We start from the raw sequence: 18,452 nt of genomic DNA, 5'->3' as shown, positions 1-18,452 counted from the left end.
ACATTTAAGGTTTAGGAAAACATAATTTACAAAATATTCAAATATATACAGTCATCTGAAAAACTGCCAATATTAAACTTCGATGCAGGCAAAGAATTGGCTGAGTCTATTGATTCTGTGTTGAAAGAGGCGGCGGCTTTCACGGGTTGTCTGCTATTTTCAAAAGTCACACGTATGTTATTTACAACGAGACCGCTTCTCTCCAAGCTAAACATGTCCGGAGCTTTGAGCGTGCTGTCCCAAAATGTCGTCTATCATTGTCAGATTGTTCAACCACTCTTCGTCGTTGCTGCTGCTGCTGTTCTTCATGAGGGAGTCGAGGAAGTCGGTGTCACTGCAGTTGGCGGGCAGGACGGAGCTGCCGTGCTGGGACACGAAGTCGTACTGCGGCAGCTCGGCGGTGGCGCTCATCCTGGTGAAGGCGTCGGGCGGCTGGCCTGTGGAAGGGTAGCTTGGCGGGCCGAGGCCCGAGGCAGGGCTGAGCTGGTTAAAACTGGACACTCCTTGCGGCATGGATTTCATAACATTCATAGCTGGCAGCGGTCCTCTGGTTAAATTGTGTCTCAAGTTCTGGTTGCTCGCGGAGCTCAAGCCCTGGCCAGACTGCCCCATGCTCAGTTTCTGCATCTGCCTGACCTGGACGCCAGGAGCGATCTGGTTCGGCGGCACTACGGCCTGCTGGGAGAACTGCTGACCTGGAGCGCTCGGTCTCACGTTCTGCTTGGAGAAGAGAGCGTTACCAGAGAACTGCTGCATGCTGGCGTCCATTTGGCTTTGACTGGGCATTCTTGGCACGGCGGTCGGTGTCCACATCTGGGCAGATGAGTTGGGGTAGACGCTAGGGATTCTTGGCACGCTCGGCTGCCTCAAGTGCTGCTGAGTTGCAGAGTGGTTTGTCAAGGAACCAGAACTGAAGCCCGCCATCGGCATTCCTGGCCGCACGGCAGAGTGGCTATGTACTGTTTGGCACCCCGAGTTCATGCTCAGCGAATTCTGGCTCGGCCGCAGAGGGATGTTAAAGTCAGAATTAGGCGGAAAAATCCCCTGCTGCTTGCCAGGGTTGTGTGGAATCATCACCATCGTCCCGCTGCTCTGGCTGGCAGTGGCTGGGGCCATGCCCGAGCCCAAGGTGCTCTGAAGCATGGCTGGGTTAGACGGCAGCATGCGGTGGTTGGGTGGAGGAGCTGGCATCACTTGGCTGCAGTCAGCAGGCATGGGCTGCTGCACGGCTGTGGACGAAGAGACACGTTAGCCCATGAGCATACGTCCACCCTGGAAACACAGCAGACCCCTACAAAGCTGCTGCTCCATCTCTCTCTCTTTATGTGGGCCTCTCCACTGTATTCTTTGTAACTGAGCTTCTACTGTAGTGATAAGGAGATGGGCGAATCTCATGACGTGATAAAATGTGAAATGCTTTTATTTCAGGGCTGAGGATCATTAAGCCGTGTCTATTTAATCAAACCCCAAGTCCTGGCTTGGTCCAGGCTTTTCATGGCATGCCATTCCCCCTTACCTTGAAACTGATTTATCTGTTGAGCCGCAAACAAGCTCCTCTGCTCAGTCGTTACTCCCAGCATGTTTTGTCTCTGCTTTTCCTGGAAAACAAAGGGTGTAATAGTCAAGTCTCAGCCTCTTGACAAACAAGGGTAGTAAGCAGACACCTGAAGTGTAGCCACTGTCACCATCATCAACCTCTCTGGTGTGTACATACATATGTACACCCACTGACATGTCCTGAGACACAGTGACTGCTGGCGCATCCCCAGCACCTCTTGTGCTGACTACTGGGGTGTGTTCTCTGAAGTGCCAGATATGGGGGAAAAAAATGCCTGCTCAAAAATCTATGAGTGAACAGAAGCAGCAGCAGCACTGACAGGAAACTGCTGGTGGCCACCACCCCATGTAGGGCATGGCTCTGCTCGTGTGCCATCAGCTTTTGTGCTGGTCGCCACCTCTAAGCAGTGAGCCACAAGGAGCCAAGGATCCTTGGCAGATGCTCCCTGAGCAGGGCATTTCTGGCTCTCTCCAAGTGACCTGATTTGTGTTTCCCACCATTTAAAAACCCCAGAAACCATCACTGCACTCCCATCTCTGCTGTGGCAGCAGCTGTGACCTGGGGAACTCTGCATGGACAGGGAAGCTGAGGCCTGCGTTATGATGACATGGAAGCAGAGCTGTTTTTCAAAGGGAGTCTGATCAATGAGCAGGGCAGCACTTTGTTGAGGGATTTACTGAGCTACTTCTTGTCTCATTTCCTGTCCAAAGTCTACTCAACCCAACTGGTTCAGAAAGTCAGAGACACATGTTCAGTGCAGCCTCACCCAACTCGTGCGTGGGGTTCCCCCACCCCTGCTCCTTCAAACAAGCCTCTTACAGGGACTTCAGTTGCTAGAGAGACCAGACAAATCCAAGGCAAACTGGAGTCTAACATCTGCTCTGGTAACCTCCCAGGGAACCAGAGAGAAAGGCAAGTGTGGAGAATCTCTCTCCTGGGGCTGACTCACTCCCCAAGCTTCCCTTCTCTGCATGGTCCCTCCCAACTCTGTGGCTGACCAAGGATGACGGCAGTGATGCGGAGGTGACTGAATCCTTCCCTTGCATATGAGTGGGCAGACCCGCACTCGGACTCGCTGAGCAGCACTCAGCCCTTGGGCACAACATCCTGGACTCACCACAGCCCTAGTCTGACTCAGCCCAGCAATTCCTGGGTCCCTCCTTCATGTTTGCTGACCGGCGATTTCCCCATTCCGGTTAGTCCTGTCCTTCCCACTGAGCTGGACAGCTCAGGGACCCACAGAAGCACTCGACATCGTACCTGCATCAGCTGTCGTTTCATTATTTGCTGCTTCAGTAAATGGTTCCTCATTGTGTACCCGTTCACCGTGGCTGGTGCCGGCACGGAGCCTCCGCTTGGGATGGAGCCTGGCTCCTGAAGTCTGGCAACAATTCCAGCATTCTGATCCTGCCAAGAAAGATGGAAAAAGAAAATTAATCTCATCAGGGAGATAACAACAGACGCCTTTATCCTCTCTGCTGACACCCTCTCTCTGGTCTTTGCCTGTCCAAGGCCAAAACACCTTGTGGGCTCACACAGACCCGCACAACACGGTGAGGGGAGCGAGGGCAGGGTACTGCTCTGATTTCTCAGGATCAGCACAAGAAGAAGCGAGAGAAGCAAAAGGTCAATCCCAGATTCTGTGACTGGCCCCAGGCTATGGGCCTGATCCCCTCCCATTACTGGAGTCACAGGCTGCCTGCCTGGCAGAAGGGACAGAAGCAAAGTGTCACATTTCCCGCCAGTTCTCCAACTGTTACACTGAAAGACATAAGGAAAGAAAAGTTGCATCGAGGGTAGGATTTGGCAGTTGGATGTTAAGGAGAAACCCACAGTAAAAGAAAACAGCAGACTGAAGGCAGAGGAGGGGAAAAGGTGCTACCAGACCAGGGACCTGGGAAGATGGGGAAGATGTGGGCCTGGGATCAAAGTGGTTCTCATGGGTCCCATGACCAGACAAATAAGGAGAGCTAATTGTGAAAGGAGAGGAGAACATGCAAAACTGCAGGCTCAGGACATGGCCGGGCCCAAATCATCAATGCAGTGGGCCTGACTCCTGGCTGGTGCCAACAGTGTCGCTGCACCAGTCCTCAATGAAAGACCTGAGTTGCCTTTCACCAGCTGAGGACTTGCCTCCAAAGAAGCAGCACGATGGGGAGAACACCACACAAATAAATACAGAGGAACATTATGAAGACACAACCCAAAGGAGAAAAAGAATTTAAAAAAGACTAAAGTCTAAACATCTTAGGAGCTGGCAGGTAGTCAGGGAAATATAAGGGAAAATGAGGGAAGAAGACAGGGCCTTTCTGAGGACAAGACTCTGCAAGGGCTGTGCCCAGGGACATCAGTCCCAGTGTATTCCCCTTTCTCCATTTTCACATCCAGCTTCTACATTATTTATGATGTTTTGTTATTATTGGCAGGGAAAAGCATGTATATTATATCCAGCATCCTTAGCTAGGCCATGCTTCCTTTGTTTCCAGAATGGAAGCCCACATCCTTTGTTTGAGAATCAATGTTATCAGGAGATAAGCAAGAAGAAAATGGTTGCTGCCTTTTGACATCTGACAATTAGAAGCATGCTCAGATGGAGAAAACAGGATACGAGCCATGGTTCAGAGTGGCCAGAAGAAAGCCTTGGAAGGCATTTGTCACCAGGCAAGCTTCTTGGGCCTGGGGCACCTTTCCACAGCTGCTTCACCATGAGGAATCACCCAACTCCTTCCAAGATATTCTTTGTAAGAGTGATTACCAAGAAGGTCACTGAAATTACTCATTTTTATAGCGCCTCCTTTTGTTGCAGCACTTTGGTCTATTATGCAAAAGCACAATTGATGAAATGTAAATGCCTGCTAGATAATTTACTAAAAGACACAAACCTGCAGCTCATCACTGCTCTCATTATCATTCCTATTCATGGGCAGTCTTGTAAGACTAGGCTTTATTACTGGTGCTCTGCTTACAATTTTGCTGGACATCTCTTCTCCTCCTCTTTCCCTCCTACCCATTTTACTCCCTCTCCCCCGCAGAAAAAGAGGGAGGGGAGGAAAAAAGTAAATATGATTTACTACAGATGTAAATATGAAAGTTCATGTAAAGCTAGCACTCTGCTTTCATGTCAGACAGGGTTCTGCAGCCACAGTTAGGCTTTGAATAATGCAGATTGCCTCTGGGGGAATATTTGAAAGTGCAGGGATTCAGTTTGTGTACTCTGCACATGAAAGACACTGCAATGTTCATACCACCAAAATCCCTGCCATCTATCCAATTTCCTCCAAACTTGTCTTGTTGCGTGCAGAGGGTCTGTGCTTACTGAAGCAAATGAGTTTAGTGCAAGGACGATCATCCTGATGTCTCGCTCAGGGCTATTGCATTAACGAGTCATAACATTAAAGTCTCTTTTCCTAATCATGTCCACCTCATTCTAATTTCTCCTAAACATCATCAAGAAAATAATGTTGATTTTTCCATATTATTAATGATAAAGAAGTATAAATCACACTCCTAATTGCGGCTCTTGTGCTGCGGTAGTACAACAGCTTAATTATATGGGATTTTCTGCAGACACCCTATAGCAATAATGGCAATCAGCGAAGTTCATTTGCAAACACACAGAATGGGTTGCTGAGTTTTTCAGAGCAAAGTTGTATAACACTTAATTAGCCAGTAAAGAAACAATCTATAGATATACATTTTGCTTTGGGGGGAAATTAGGACAAAAGCATAGACAGGAAGACAGAATGAATTCAAAATCTTGCCTTCTGCAGTTCACATTTAGGTTAAGCCAAAAAAGAAGAAAAAAAATCAAAGGAAAAAGTTCTCCCTTTTCACCACTAGTGGGAACTACTGTATTCCCTTACAATAAAAAACAACCACCTAAACGTCACGACTAAGAATAGCTCTGGTATAGTCTAAAGGACACTGCTATCTGTACCAGAGGTTAATGAACCTTAAACATTTTTCCTTTTCATCACTCCCCAAGAAAAATCACTTTCCTTCCCATAGCAAGGCCAAGCCAAACAAGCCATAATCTTAACTTGTCTTTAGTTTGGACTATCCCGTTTTAAAATGCAGGAAGGCAGCAAAGAGAGGAGGATTGTAGGGTCGAAGTGGTGAACGATGGAAGTGGGTGTCACCCCCAAAGGGTCGCAGAGCTGAGCCAGCTGTAAGCTGCTCTGGAGGACACAGATGGCTACAGGGGATACTTATTCTTCAATTTAAAAAACAAACAAAAAAAAGCATTTGCATGTAGGCATCTTTTTTTCCCCTCCAAAACTCATATTAAAACATCCAATGGGCAGAACCCCTAACTTAGGTCGTGCCACCAAGGTTGGAGTTGGAGAGCATGTGTTTAAGAGCATCTTACTATTGCTAGGCAAACTGTGGCCCAGCATGTCCTGTGCTCCTGCAGCACTCCCTGGGCTTTCCAGTATGGCCCTGGATGCTCAAAAAGGCACAGGGTGGGGCTGGCATCACGGTTTTGACTTCATATCTCAAGCACCACTTTTGGGAGCAAGGAGGAAAGAATAGGGTTCCAGGTTTGCAGGAACACGCACTGTTTGTGTCAGCATTCAGCCACCCACTGTAATTGTAAAAGCCTTGCACAGCCCAGTGAAACCAGTCCCACCCAGCTTGTGCACAACCACAGGCTGGGCCAACGCAGCCGCACATCACTGTGTCCCACTGAGTGTGGGTCGGGTCTGACCAAACATTCGGGCACATACTTCACTGAATGTGTGCAAACAGTCCCCCTGAGACCTGCCCTGGGTATTTATGAATCTACAGCCTTCTAAAAACCCAGTGATGAGCTCGACCTGCCCAGCCCCATCATCTGATTACGCACAAGATGCACAACTGCTGTAAATAAGCAGGGAGATGAATTGTTCTGTGCGAACACGGTTGATAAACTCCAGTCCTCAGCACTTAGTTATATATCCAGTAATCACTTTGGGGCTTCAGTTAAGTGAGAATGAAGAAATTTATGGCCCTTAATTCCTCAGAATACTCATTAACAAACAGTCCAAAAAGAATTTAAAAGCAAGACTTTCTGAGGATTCGAACCTGTGCTTTAATCGCACCCCTGCAAAGATGTAAAAATCCCTCTAATCTTTAATAAAGAGCATTTGTTGTTTTTTTTTAGGACTGTGTGAAAACACCAAACTCATTTATCATTATTAAACTTTCCCATCTGCTTTTACGGTGTAACTCCAAAGAATATAACAAAGAAACGTACATGTTAAATTGTATTGACTTAAGCCCAGAGCTATTGGAGATGTACAATTTATTTCAGCGAGGGCATGAAGGGGACTGCAGGCTGCTAGACAGAGTCATTTGTCCAACGCTGAAAAGACAGTTATCTGCACCAAAATGGCTCTTGGAAAGGCACATTTGCTTCATAAGAAATAAGCTGCCAGGTGAGACCATTCAGCTTTATGTTACAGACCCAGACAATAAAACTAAGCCATGAATTTCAATAGTTAACAGATGGACTAATTAGAGACTGAATTCTTCGTGGGTCTAAGAGATAACCAGGTCACAGCAAGGTTACTGAGAGACACAGAGAGCTTTGCAAATTTCGGTAGGTATTTGCAGAGCTGGGGAAGAGCTGCACTTCCCAACTGTTAGCAGCGGTGGAAGAGCAGAAACATGTCTAACTAAAAATGCACATAGGAGGGATTTAAAAGGCGTGTAGATGAAGTCCTTAAGGACGTGATCTAGAAGTGGACTAGTCAGCGTTAGGCTGTGGTTGGACTCGATGATCTAAAGTGTCTCTTCCAAGCCAGGTGATTGTATGATGATTCCACAGCTCCTGTGCTTAAAAAGTTTTTTCCATTTCAAAAGGCACTGCTGATTAGGGAAATACTCCCTCCACTTGACATGGGCACCCAGCTGGAGCCAGTAATTACAGAGTTTGGAACAGGAGGGCTGTTGTGATGAGCTGCATCCCCAGAATACAGGGGAAAGACCAAAGGAAAGGGGGAGCCCAGGGTAGGTGTTGGCTGTAAGTGCCGGAAAGGGACAACCAAACCAGAGAGGCAACACACGGCTGCAGGCCCATACTGTGCTCGCGGTGTGCGCCCAGGCCCCGCCTGCTCGACTGGCGACTCGAGGTGGATCCCTACTCATGGTGGGGACAGCTACTCTCCAGGGGTGGGGTAAAGTTCCATCAACCGTGTTCTGTTCTGTATTTTAAGAACATCTGTTACGTACAGGGAGTGCTGTACTCTGCTGAGGAAATGCAAATACTAGTTTCAAACTAAGGCCTCTGCGTGTCCCCGCAGTCCTGCCTGCCTGCTGGTGCATCGTCTTCTGTCCAGAATGCATGTGCATCTCCTTGCTGGGGCTTTCCTGAAGCCCAGGATGCACACTGCTAGTTATAATGACTCTGCAAATGCTACAAACAAAGCAATTAAAACACTAATACCATTAAAGTTGTCTCACTCCGTAGAACTGCATGGCTGTAAGAATTTCGTGTTTACATTTACAGAAAAGCCACATGTAGACTCTGGGTGTCTAATAACCTTGTGCAGCCCTACAGAAAACCTCAGCAGCACCTTGACAAAGGAGGATCGCTGCCTCTGCAGCCATTAATGCAAGTAGGTACAAACATGGTGAATCAGTCTGGCCGATGCAAACAAAATCCAAGGTCAGGGTCTGGCAGAATGAGCATGTCAGCCCACTCAAGAGCGTGGTATCTGTGAGATGCCATGATCATTTGCTTCATGTAGAAGTCAGGGGCTGTGCATGCTTCTTGCCTCTGCTTCTTGCCTCTAACAAAACTCTCCATTTGCTCGTTGGAAGTTTTCTGTCTTTTTTTCTCTCCTCTATTCTGCTCAATTCAGAGATGCTCTTCAAGATAAAACAACCTTTCAGTTCAGAAACACTCCAAAGCTTTTTGTTTGTTTGCTTGTTTGTTTTAACACAATGTATGAACATTGATAAAACAAACTGTACAGCTCAGTGGATCTTTTTTTACCCATCTTTCACCCATTTACTTGACACACAAGCATGTGAAATACTACCAGACTCAAGTTTCTAAGCTTATCTCGGGGGCTGTCAGTCAGGAACAGGCTTTGTTTGAAGATTGTAAATGATCCATAGGTATACAGTTTTGTTTAAAAAAAGAAGTTCTTTTAAGTTTTTCTCTCTTTTCATATGGCACAAGCATGCACAGCTTCCTTCAAAGGTAGTCCTCCTCCTCTGCTGGGAGCACTGACAAGATCACTGCACCTGGCTAGCAATTCTATCTGGATCTCCTCCCTTCAAGCAAAGCAGATGAAACTAATTTCCCTATAGCTGCTCTCATACTGCACGCTGTTCAAAACAAAACAAAATCCCATCAAAGTACCCAAAGTGCTTTTAAAAATGCACCCAGAATTTTAATAAGGTGGGAAACTGAGTCCACTTCCACTCTTAAAAAAAAAAAAATCATCTAATTAGTTAAAGCTTTTGTGCAAAGACTCTACTGATATTTTCAGAGCTGGTTTTACCCATCAAAACACGTTGCTGAAGAGGAGCAGCTATCAGACCAACAGAAAGACACGAAATCCAGGTGAATTACTGCAACAGTGATTTTTCTGTTAGATGAAATGCATCCTTTAGCAGGCAAGCTGAAATCAAGCTGTGATCCTGTTACCAGCACCGGTTCTTAGAAAGAACATGGAAAATGGCTTCGGGAACAGCCAAGAGCCTGAGGCACAACACGTATGGGAGAGTTGGTGTGTCACACACACAGCCTCCCAGGGACTGTGGGCCTTGTAAGGAGGAACGATGGAGACTCTGGCAACAGCAGCTCCCCTGCCCAGAAGGTGAAGGCAGCCTGACGAAGAGCTTTGCTCCACCATCCTGAGTGAAAGGCAAACCTTTCAGCAGGTCTAGAGACCCACACAGGCTCTGCAGGGACTCCGATGGCAACGGGACCTGGGTACCCCCAGAGTTAACCCCCACTTTACCATAAACCCAAGAGCAATGCTCCAAGGCTGGACTCACCCCCATCACTCTTCGTACCACTGTACTTCAACACAAACCGGATCTGTTACTTGTTTTACGTGTGAACACCCAGGGATGCAGAGCTGGGTGGTTTGTACCTGTCTAGATAACATATAGTCAAGATCCAAAATTGAATTCTCTGCAAAGAACAAAATATTTATATTTGGCTTGTACAGCTATCATGATTCTCCAACCCTTGACACCGCGCTCTTGCTCCCATGGAGGGCAGCTTGCCTATAAATTCAATGAGATAATCTAAAACTGTATTTATCTCACCCAATTTCGGCTGGTAGTCCTTCTGCCTGTCTCTACAAGGTTGCGCTAGCTGTGATGACAAACTACAACGTCTCATATCTATAAAGCGGTTTGACTCGAGCAATCCTTGTGTTATGTCAAGGCATGCTCTCAGAGGTGTCAATGAGATTCAAAAGGAGCCAGGATAGCTCAGCAGCCAGCAGAAGCTGCTACAAGAGAAATGACTGGCTGGTGAACGTATGTATTAGGGAGAGCAGAAAATATCCGATAAAGGAAAAAAAAAGAAAAAGTGAAGATTTCACTCCAACAAAGTGAAAGTCAGGAATTCTTGAGCTAATGGGAGAAATCAGGTCTCTACCTGCCCATTTCCGAAAGGCTGTGAGGTGGTCGGATCACAGAGATTTGTGAAACCCTTGATTTCTCTAAGTTAATGTTTCCACGAATTTCTTTTTCCTTTTCATGCAAAGGTTCAATCTGCAGGGGCAGACGCCCAAGTCTCGCTAACTTTCAACAGCAGCTGGCTGCCTGACCGCTTCTGAGAAGCCCTTTGCACCAAAACCTGCCCACATGCAAAACCCAACAGGATTAACTCCCCATTTCTCGTGTCAGTGCGCAAACAAAGCCTGCCCTCACACAAAGTATCACATCACTTTTTCAGTATCAAACCTCTCAAGCTTACTCCTTCCTGACAGATGAAACTATTCAGACACCCAAAATGGTTGTAGCTGATCATCTACCCAATTAGGTGCCAAAACCCACCACCACAACTTACAAACCAAAATCCAGTGATAGATAACACGTTAAAGGAATGGATAGGAAGTAGGCTGCTTCTAGGGAGTCCTCATCATCAAATTTTCAAACCCAAGATATTGACATGTTAAAAAAGAAAAAAATTATTAAGGTGCCCTTGAGTATGGGGAACAAGGAGCGATTCCATTATTTTTTTACATGGAAATTATTATTAAAACACCCGAAGCTGAACTGCTGTAACCGAGTCAACTCAATCTCCCCTTAAAAATTCCTTTTCTCCCCTTCCATTCAGATTGTATTTACAAACTGTAGATGTCTCATTTTTTTCTTGTGTCATTTCATTATTACAGAGTTGAGATCACTAGCCATCTGCAGCTTCATTTCATCAAGCTCTGATTTGTCCTTGGAGCAAGGTCATCCGGGACAAGAACATAAAATGCTGCTTTCCTCAACTGACAGTTCTTTATGCCTTCCTGTAAATATTCCCCACTAATTTTAAATAATTTTACCACTTCATACTCCCCCTCACACACACTGAAAAGGCTGATATACACGCATATTAATAAGGATCTTGTCATTTAACCACTGCATGACATATTAGAAGCAATTAATGGTGTTTATTTGCTGATAACATAGGCATTTCGAACTCCAGCTCAAGAATCCTTGGTAGCTTTCATGTGACTTGTAGGATATTAGCTATGGGTCAGAAGTTGGGACCCCCCCATTCAGCATTAGCATACGCTTGGCGCGACTGTTTTCCATCAGGCAGAAAAAAAATGCAGTCAGTGCAGAAAAATTACCAGCTGCTTTATACCCTATGGTGAGTGAGCCACAATAAAGCCACATCACTAGGTGTTTGTGGGCTGTTCATCGAAATCAATAGACACATAGGGAAAGATTTTCAGGCACATCACGTAATATTCCAAGATAAAACCAAAGAAAACGGAACACAGAATTTCTACTCAGGTCAGATTTCACTTGCCATAAATTCTGGAGCACCTTCTCCAAAGCAGAGACTGTTGCTCTGGATTACAGCGAAACCAAACCAACCGACCACCACCAACAACAAAAAAGGTAAATTAATTTGATAATCCTTATTAGCACAATCACAGAGCAACAGGGAATAACTGAATGGCTGAGAATAACTGGTGCTAGCTCTGGGGATCAACCTCTGGCTGCAGATGCTGGGAGCAGCCGACTGAAGGTCCTGGCTCTAATCTCCAACTCAAGGTATCCTTTGGCACCTGGAAAATTCACTGCTGGTCTGCAGTGGGGTCTGAGACAGGTGCTGCCATACGCAGCCATCTGGCTCACAAATAACTGTGTGAGAATTTTTCCTGCGAGCTTTCAATAGCCCCAGCAGCCCAGATATGAAGGCGTGCAGGTCACAGAGGTGTTTGCAAACACCCCTGGATGTGTGCCGCACAGACACACGTGGCTTTACCTGCAGGAGCGAGTGTCCCTTCGGACACCCGCTGAAGGATGAGCTCCTGAGGCTGCGAGCGTGCAATCTGTCAGAAGGAGACGCTCGAAATGGGGTGGTTAAAGGTGACCTCCCAAGCCACCTCCAGAGGAGATGATCTTGAAAGGTGAGTTTGTTTCGTGACTGAGTCACTGGATAAAAGCCTGTCGTATGGACTTGGGCTCACGTGACCAGGTTCAGTTGCCAGTTCCATCACACATCGTTTCTTCAGGTGACTATGGACAAGTTGCTGCGTTTCTCCCTCAGTCTCCCCCTTCAGTTTCCCCACCAAAAGGAATTAAAGTTACTCCCCAAATAGGAGGACGAGGGTCAGTTCCCAGGGCAGCGTGGAGGTTATGTCTCCTGAAATGGTGCCTCTACGATGCCCTCAGGCTATGACCCCCAAGACCCACAGCAGAACTGCACTCTACGCTGCTCACCGGCAAGAGCTGGAAGGGCTTTTTCTGCTTCACTTTGCACACCAGATTTTGTCATGTCCTCCTCTCTGCATCTCTCCTCCGGGTCCGGCCACAGCTGGTTGCATCTCAGAATGGCACTAAACTACACGGACTTATAATGGTCCCCCCAGGGCCTCTAACCTGGCTGCACAGCCCAGTGGAGCGCAGCATGTCCCAGCCACACGCCCCATGATCCCGTGACTCCCCCTGTCCATGCCAGCAAAAGAAGCCACTGAAACAACTACGGACACCGCTGCACTTGGAGAATCCCTGGTGCCCAGCTGGGAGCTGTGTAGCTACGTGCTAGGAGAAGTCAGCCCTGTGTTCTGACTGGGATGAAAAGAAGAGGCAGGCTGAGGTAGTTAGGGGCAAGAATCCTGGGCTTTCCCTGCAAGTCCCATTTGGTATTTTATTGTGAGAGCGGTTAGTGCAGTGAGAACCATCCTGCTTCACTCCATGTCTTCCCCTGCAGCCCTGGGTTCTGCTCCCTTCCATCCCCGCTGTATGCCCTTCTCTGTCACTGACAGGGCAGGAGACACTTTCCACTCAAAACTTATCCACCCTGAAAAAAAAAAATCCAAGTGCCTCCAAATCTTTTCAAGTCAGCTGGTGTTTCCCTGAAATTCTGTGGGATCTGGGTGCCTCTGTCACTCAAGGTAACAGGAGTCCAGGGAACATGCACCTTTGAAGGTTTGGCCAGCCAGGCTTTTGCTGCAAGGAAAGAGGGAAGTGGATAAAAGACACAAGGAGGCCGGAGCGAGTCCATGTTCCCCGCGAGCGTTTCTTCGGCGGACACGCCGCATGTCAACAGTTAACTTCCCTTTGTTCCCATCCAAATGATTAAGGTTAGAAGCTTGCCTGGTGACATCACCAGAGTTTAAACATGCTGGATATGGTCCAGGGAGCCAAAGTTATTGCTGACCCCATGGTTACTGATCCGCTCTGCAAGTAGCTGATGTCTGCTCTCACTTTATGAATTATTTAATGGGTTAAAGATTGGTCAGATCTTCTTTATGCAACGTACAGCCATACAGTGGGCAGGAGGACATAAACATGCATTAACAAGGTTAAAGTCATATACTGTAACTACACTGTCTGTTTTCAGCTTGCAGCTTTATTGACTTAATCATGCCGGCACCGCAGCCAACAAATCATTAAATCCATTCCATTCTTTTGCTGGTTACCAACCACAAAAACAGAGGCAGGCAAACACGGAGCAAATCTCGGAGGGGGTGGGGAGCGGCGGCGGGGTGCGGGGCAGAGGGAGAACAGTGGGATCACTATGGAGCGCCGCGCTGGCCTGTCACTGCCAGCACAAAGACGCCAAATCTGTCTTTACGGACTAAGTGGTTTCATGGTTTAAAGTGACACACTCATTTGTTCCTGTTTCGCAATGATTATAGAAAAGAAGAATGGGGGGAGGAATAAAAAGCAAACTGAGCTTCTTCACAGCGTAACAGCATGCATGTGCGTGAGTGTGTGCATGTGTGTGCACACTCACATCCTCGCAGAGCCACAGATCTCATCTGTAAACCCAGCCCTGGGCCAGGGCAGAGGGGATCTGGGCACTCGCTGCACCCCAGGGGTCTCGGGCCCCGCATGGCGCTCCCTGCTAATCTGCAGTGAAATGCAGGCATAATTAAGAGTTCAGTGTAAAACAAAAAAGACATGGAGCATTAAATCAGTCCTCCCGTTGCCCTCCAGGAGCAACGCTGACCACAGCGATCCATGGGAGAAGTCCCAGTTTTCAGACCGAAGTAACAACTTCGCTCTCAGACAAAGCCATGAATTTCTGACCTGGCACTTACTGTTACTCTTCATGTCCATGTCCAGCCCTCCCTCCCCAGGAGCTCCCTGACTGGTGGCAGCACGGAGAACGCCGGTGCCCACCGCAGTCAGCAGATTGCCAAAATACTGTTTCTAGGTGGTTGGTTCAAGACATGGAGGTCTGAAAATGGAGCTGTCAGCTTATCGGCTTGAACCCGTAAGATCTTTACTTGTCACCGCTGTCATCCCCATTCATTTCTTGGTGTACATCATCTTCTCTATCACCGTAAAGTATGAGTGGCTTGCTCTGCGCTAGGGGAGCATCACATCAGGGCACAGCCCCTCTGCGTTACAAGCAGGCTACAGAGGAAGAACTAAGCATGAACTCTTGGAAACCTTCAGACATCAGGGTGTTCTGCTTCTTTCAGAGATGCCAGACACAGCCTATTTGCAAGTTTTCCTCCACTGAGAGAACAGGAGATAAGCTCCCCCTTTCTGACAGAGACTCAGCTACACCCAGAGAGATTCCTGGCCCGTTTCTATCTATTATAAAAAGGAGGAGGGGCCAACAAGCTCCCTCTTCTTCACCTTCTGGGCATGGGCTGCTTAAAGCTCCCTGTAAGAATCACACAGATTTTGGCATCCTACCAGCACAGGGGCTTGGCAGATACGTTTTCCCCTTGTCATGAGATAACACCACTGCAGACCTTTTCGAGCACTGTCATTACTGGGTTTTATAGTTGGTTTCTTTAGACCTGAATGCGCCTTCTTATGGTTTGAGTTCTAACCTTGCGGCCTTTTGCTTATTAGTCTCCAGATCCCTATCGCCCAGAGACGTCTCCTGGCTCCATACATCACACATAAACATATCATTACTCCGTGCAGGAGTCAGCCAGAAGTCCTCTCGGAAACGGCTGCCAGAGAAGCGCACACTCCCCAGCCACTCTCCCACAGTACTGGGGTAGGGGGCCACCACCAAAGGCACTTCTGTCCAGTCACCGCACTGGAAAAATAGAAGCAGAAATGCTTTCTGAGGCAGAAATCAGCTCTTTAAGGTATCTAAATGACTTTCAGCTTCACAGACTGTTGTCTGTTGGATCACCACAGCTGCTATCCCTTCCAAGGAGAGGGAATAAAGGTACCTCCAGCAGACAAGGGCCAGGGCTAAGCCTGTTGTCCAGGCTTCCCTAACCACAGACCATCCATCACATCTGAGGAGCGTATCAGGATGAGGTGAAATTACCCTCTGAAGAGCTTTTCCTCCACTGGCCACAGGAAGACCCTAAATGATGGGAGGAGGAAGATGAACCCCAACCTGCCACAGAGGACGGCTGACAATGGAGAGCGCTCCACCCACATCTCCCAAGTCCCAAACCAGCACTTAACCATGCAATTGTTTTGCATTTCATAGACCTTTTTCCTCAGGGTTCATCAGCCTCACCTCCATGGGCTGTGCTCAGCAGGGCAAGCTCCTCTTCCCCAGGCTAACACCACCTCCCACTGCCATGCCCCAGCTCCACAGCACTCTCCACCAGCAACACCCCCCCCGCCCCCCCCACCCCCCCACTCCCCGCCCCTTTGTGTGTGCTTGCAGGGCTGAGGGTTCTTCATGTGATGGATATGTCAGCCTGGAGAGCATCTTATCATTGTCCTGTGCTTATCAAGAGAACATGGACATGCAGAGGAGGCTCTACTGCTGCCGACAAGCTGCTTCAAAGGGAAGCGACAGTTGGGGGGATGTTTTAGCACCGACACACCCAGCCAGGAGTAACACGCCGGTTGGGCTATTTATAATCCCTGATTCCAGTGCCTTAAAATAGCACTGCTTTTATTTTTACATTTTTAGGCACACTTGGATATTTAAGCAACTCCACTCGCAGGCTCCACATCCCACACCTCACAGCGCGAGAGACGGCGCTCCGTGGCCCCCCCTGAAAGCAGAGGCACATTCCCCTCTCCCCATGCCCCTGTCTCCTTGGCCAATGTGATTAGAGTCCCCAGGCCTATCTCCACATAATTTTACACACAGACTGGCTCTTCCAAATGCACAAAGCAAGGGAGATGCAGCATCTGCCTGCAACCCAAATGCAGCGGAGCAGCGGAGGTGTCTCTCAGATGGCAGTACACAGCCACGCGTGTGCTGCTCTTACCACAGACACCACGGAGTCTCCGAAGGAGTTAATGGGTCCTACAATAAAGCAATCCCAGTCGTTTGTATTTTTCTTAAAAAACAAAGGTCAATGTACAGAAGTAGTCAAACAAACCATGGCCACGCTTCCGAAAGGAGAGCTCTCTATGGGCTCAGAGCAGGCGTAGCTATTTGTTCTATGCTCCCTGGTGCCACAGTGTACCTTGGTTGGCATTTCTTAATGACTGAAGCATCCATGTGCTCTTTGTAAAACAATTATAAAATATTCAGGGCAGGAGAAAAAAAAAATCCTTGCACGGCCAAGGCTCTGGCACACTGCATAGGTGTCAAATGGTAAATCGTTAGGTGTTTTGGTTTAATTGCAGTTATTTATAACCCTGGAACTTGTTATTAACATCAGAAAAAACAGGACCTGTTGTTACCCATAATTAAAGAGATTATTATGGGACTGCAGAAGTGGGGATGGCCCCAGCCAGACCACCCCTCCTTTGGTGGTGGCGACTGGCGTGGGGATGGACATTGAACAGAGGCAGCGTCTTAAGATATTTCAGCCAAGAGCTTCAGAGGGGTCGGTCCCAAGACGTGAACTCCAATTCCCGCTCTGAGCCTCACCCCCAGCACCCCTAACTCCTGTCTCTGCCCACAGACCTGCCATAAAACAAGGGTGCTTTTCCAAGGGGGCACTGCAGGGGTGCAATCCCACCCTTCCCTATCAGCAAATCCCTTCTGACCAAGGGGTACACGGATAGGACACATCCTGGATTTGGCCTGGAGTTGCATAACCATCCTTGTTAAAAGTCAGGATTAACAGGTTATATTTTCATTTACGAGATTGTTATCTGCCCCGAGAAAGGTTTCCGATTTCACCAGCACTAATCAGGACGCCACAATGGATTTCCGGCCTCGGCACGGAGGCTCGAGAGCCTCTGCAGCTCGTGGAGCCGGTTTTAATTCAAATCTAACTGGCAGAGCTATTGTAGGCTGGGGGTTGAACAGATTAAGGGGAAAAAAACCCCACAAATAAAAGTAATTTACATACTACCGTACCTTATTCCTAAAGCCATTTCTTACAGACACAAATCCCTCTGGCCACCAAAGCATCTGGTAGCTGCGCTACTTCCCCGGGAATGACACCCTCCACCTCTCCAGTGGTTCTGAGCAAAGAACCCCATCAGAGTTTTGTGCCTTTAAAGAAAATGTGCCAAAAAAACCTGCAGCAGTGCCCACCTGGAGTTCTGGCTTACACTGTTAAGGGTTTCATAAAAACCAAGCAGCTAATGTGCCCCACATAAAGAGATGAGCGTGCCAGGATGGCCCAGCTCCCGAATGGTGTGGGCTGCACCCCCTGCGCTCTTCTGTCGCTCACCGGGCACTTCACGTTTCCATGCTATCGCCCAGACACGACACCCCAGCAGAGGAGGTGCCGTCGGCCTAGGAGGGCAGTCAAGTACGAAGCTACTGATGCCATAATTATAACTGGGAGGCCAAACAGGCTCCCAAGAGGGACCATCTTTTGTGGACAGAGAGGGGAAAGGCTCATTGACAACTGGCTTTACCGGATGAGTAAATTAGACCCGGGTTACAGCCTTCTTGTTCTCCCCCTGCCTCTGCCCCCAAGGACTGCGTGAGTCAGTGGAACTGGAGGGAAAATACACACTAAATTCTACAAGTGCAGGAATTAAAGAGACATCTACAAAGCTTGCCTCCGGCGCTCGATACCAGCTGCAAAATTGGGTTAGCTTGACATTGCTGCTGGAGGTGAACAGAGCCGGGGAGGCTGGCTGAGCAGTAGAGCCCCTCTCCACGAAGCAGGTGAGCTGCGAGCTGACTGCAGTCTCATTGCTAAGGCACAGAAACCCCCTTCTAAATTTTTTAATCCAGGAGTGCAGCGAGAGCAATGAAGGAAACAAACTGTTTCCTGCACAAACGTGAGGTTCAGACAATTATGAGATACATGCAAATGTGCAAGCCTGGCCTGAGCCAGTTTCTGAGGGCAGGAGACCCCTGCAAGTTCTCCAAGGTTCATGAAAGCTTTTCTTGTTAATAGTCATGTCAAGAACA

General features: G+C 48.0%; 1 protein-coding gene across 1 annotated transcript in view; it reads right to left on the bottom strand.

The window, feature by feature from the left end:
* Positions 1 to 207: 207 nt before the first annotated feature.
* Positions 208 to 18,452, bottom strand: part of MAMLD1 (mastermind like domain containing 1) — a gene marked incomplete at both ends in the record, with an annotated part of 33,768 nt that continues 15,523 nt past the window's right edge. Inside the window, 5 exons of the mRNA XM_084269055.1 lie at positions 208 to 1,229; positions 1,517 to 1,598; positions 2,819 to 2,965; positions 15,096 to 15,245; positions 16,393 to 16,464. Of these exons, the coding sequence (XP_084125181.1) occupies positions 208 to 1,229; positions 1,517 to 1,598; positions 2,819 to 2,965; positions 15,096 to 15,245; positions 16,393 to 16,464 (1,473 nt within the window). The remainder of the gene's footprint in view (positions 1,230 to 1,516; positions 1,599 to 2,818; positions 2,966 to 15,095; positions 15,246 to 16,392; positions 16,465 to 18,452) is intronic.

Source organism: Gallinula chloropus (genome assembly GCF_964237585.1).
Source record: "Gallinula chloropus genome assembly, chromosome: 11".
Taxonomy (NCBI): domain Eukaryota; kingdom Metazoa; phylum Chordata; class Aves; order Gruiformes; family Rallidae; genus Gallinula; species Gallinula chloropus.
Note: the sequence above shows the minus strand (reverse complement) of the source record. Positions and strands in the feature narration are given on the sequence as shown.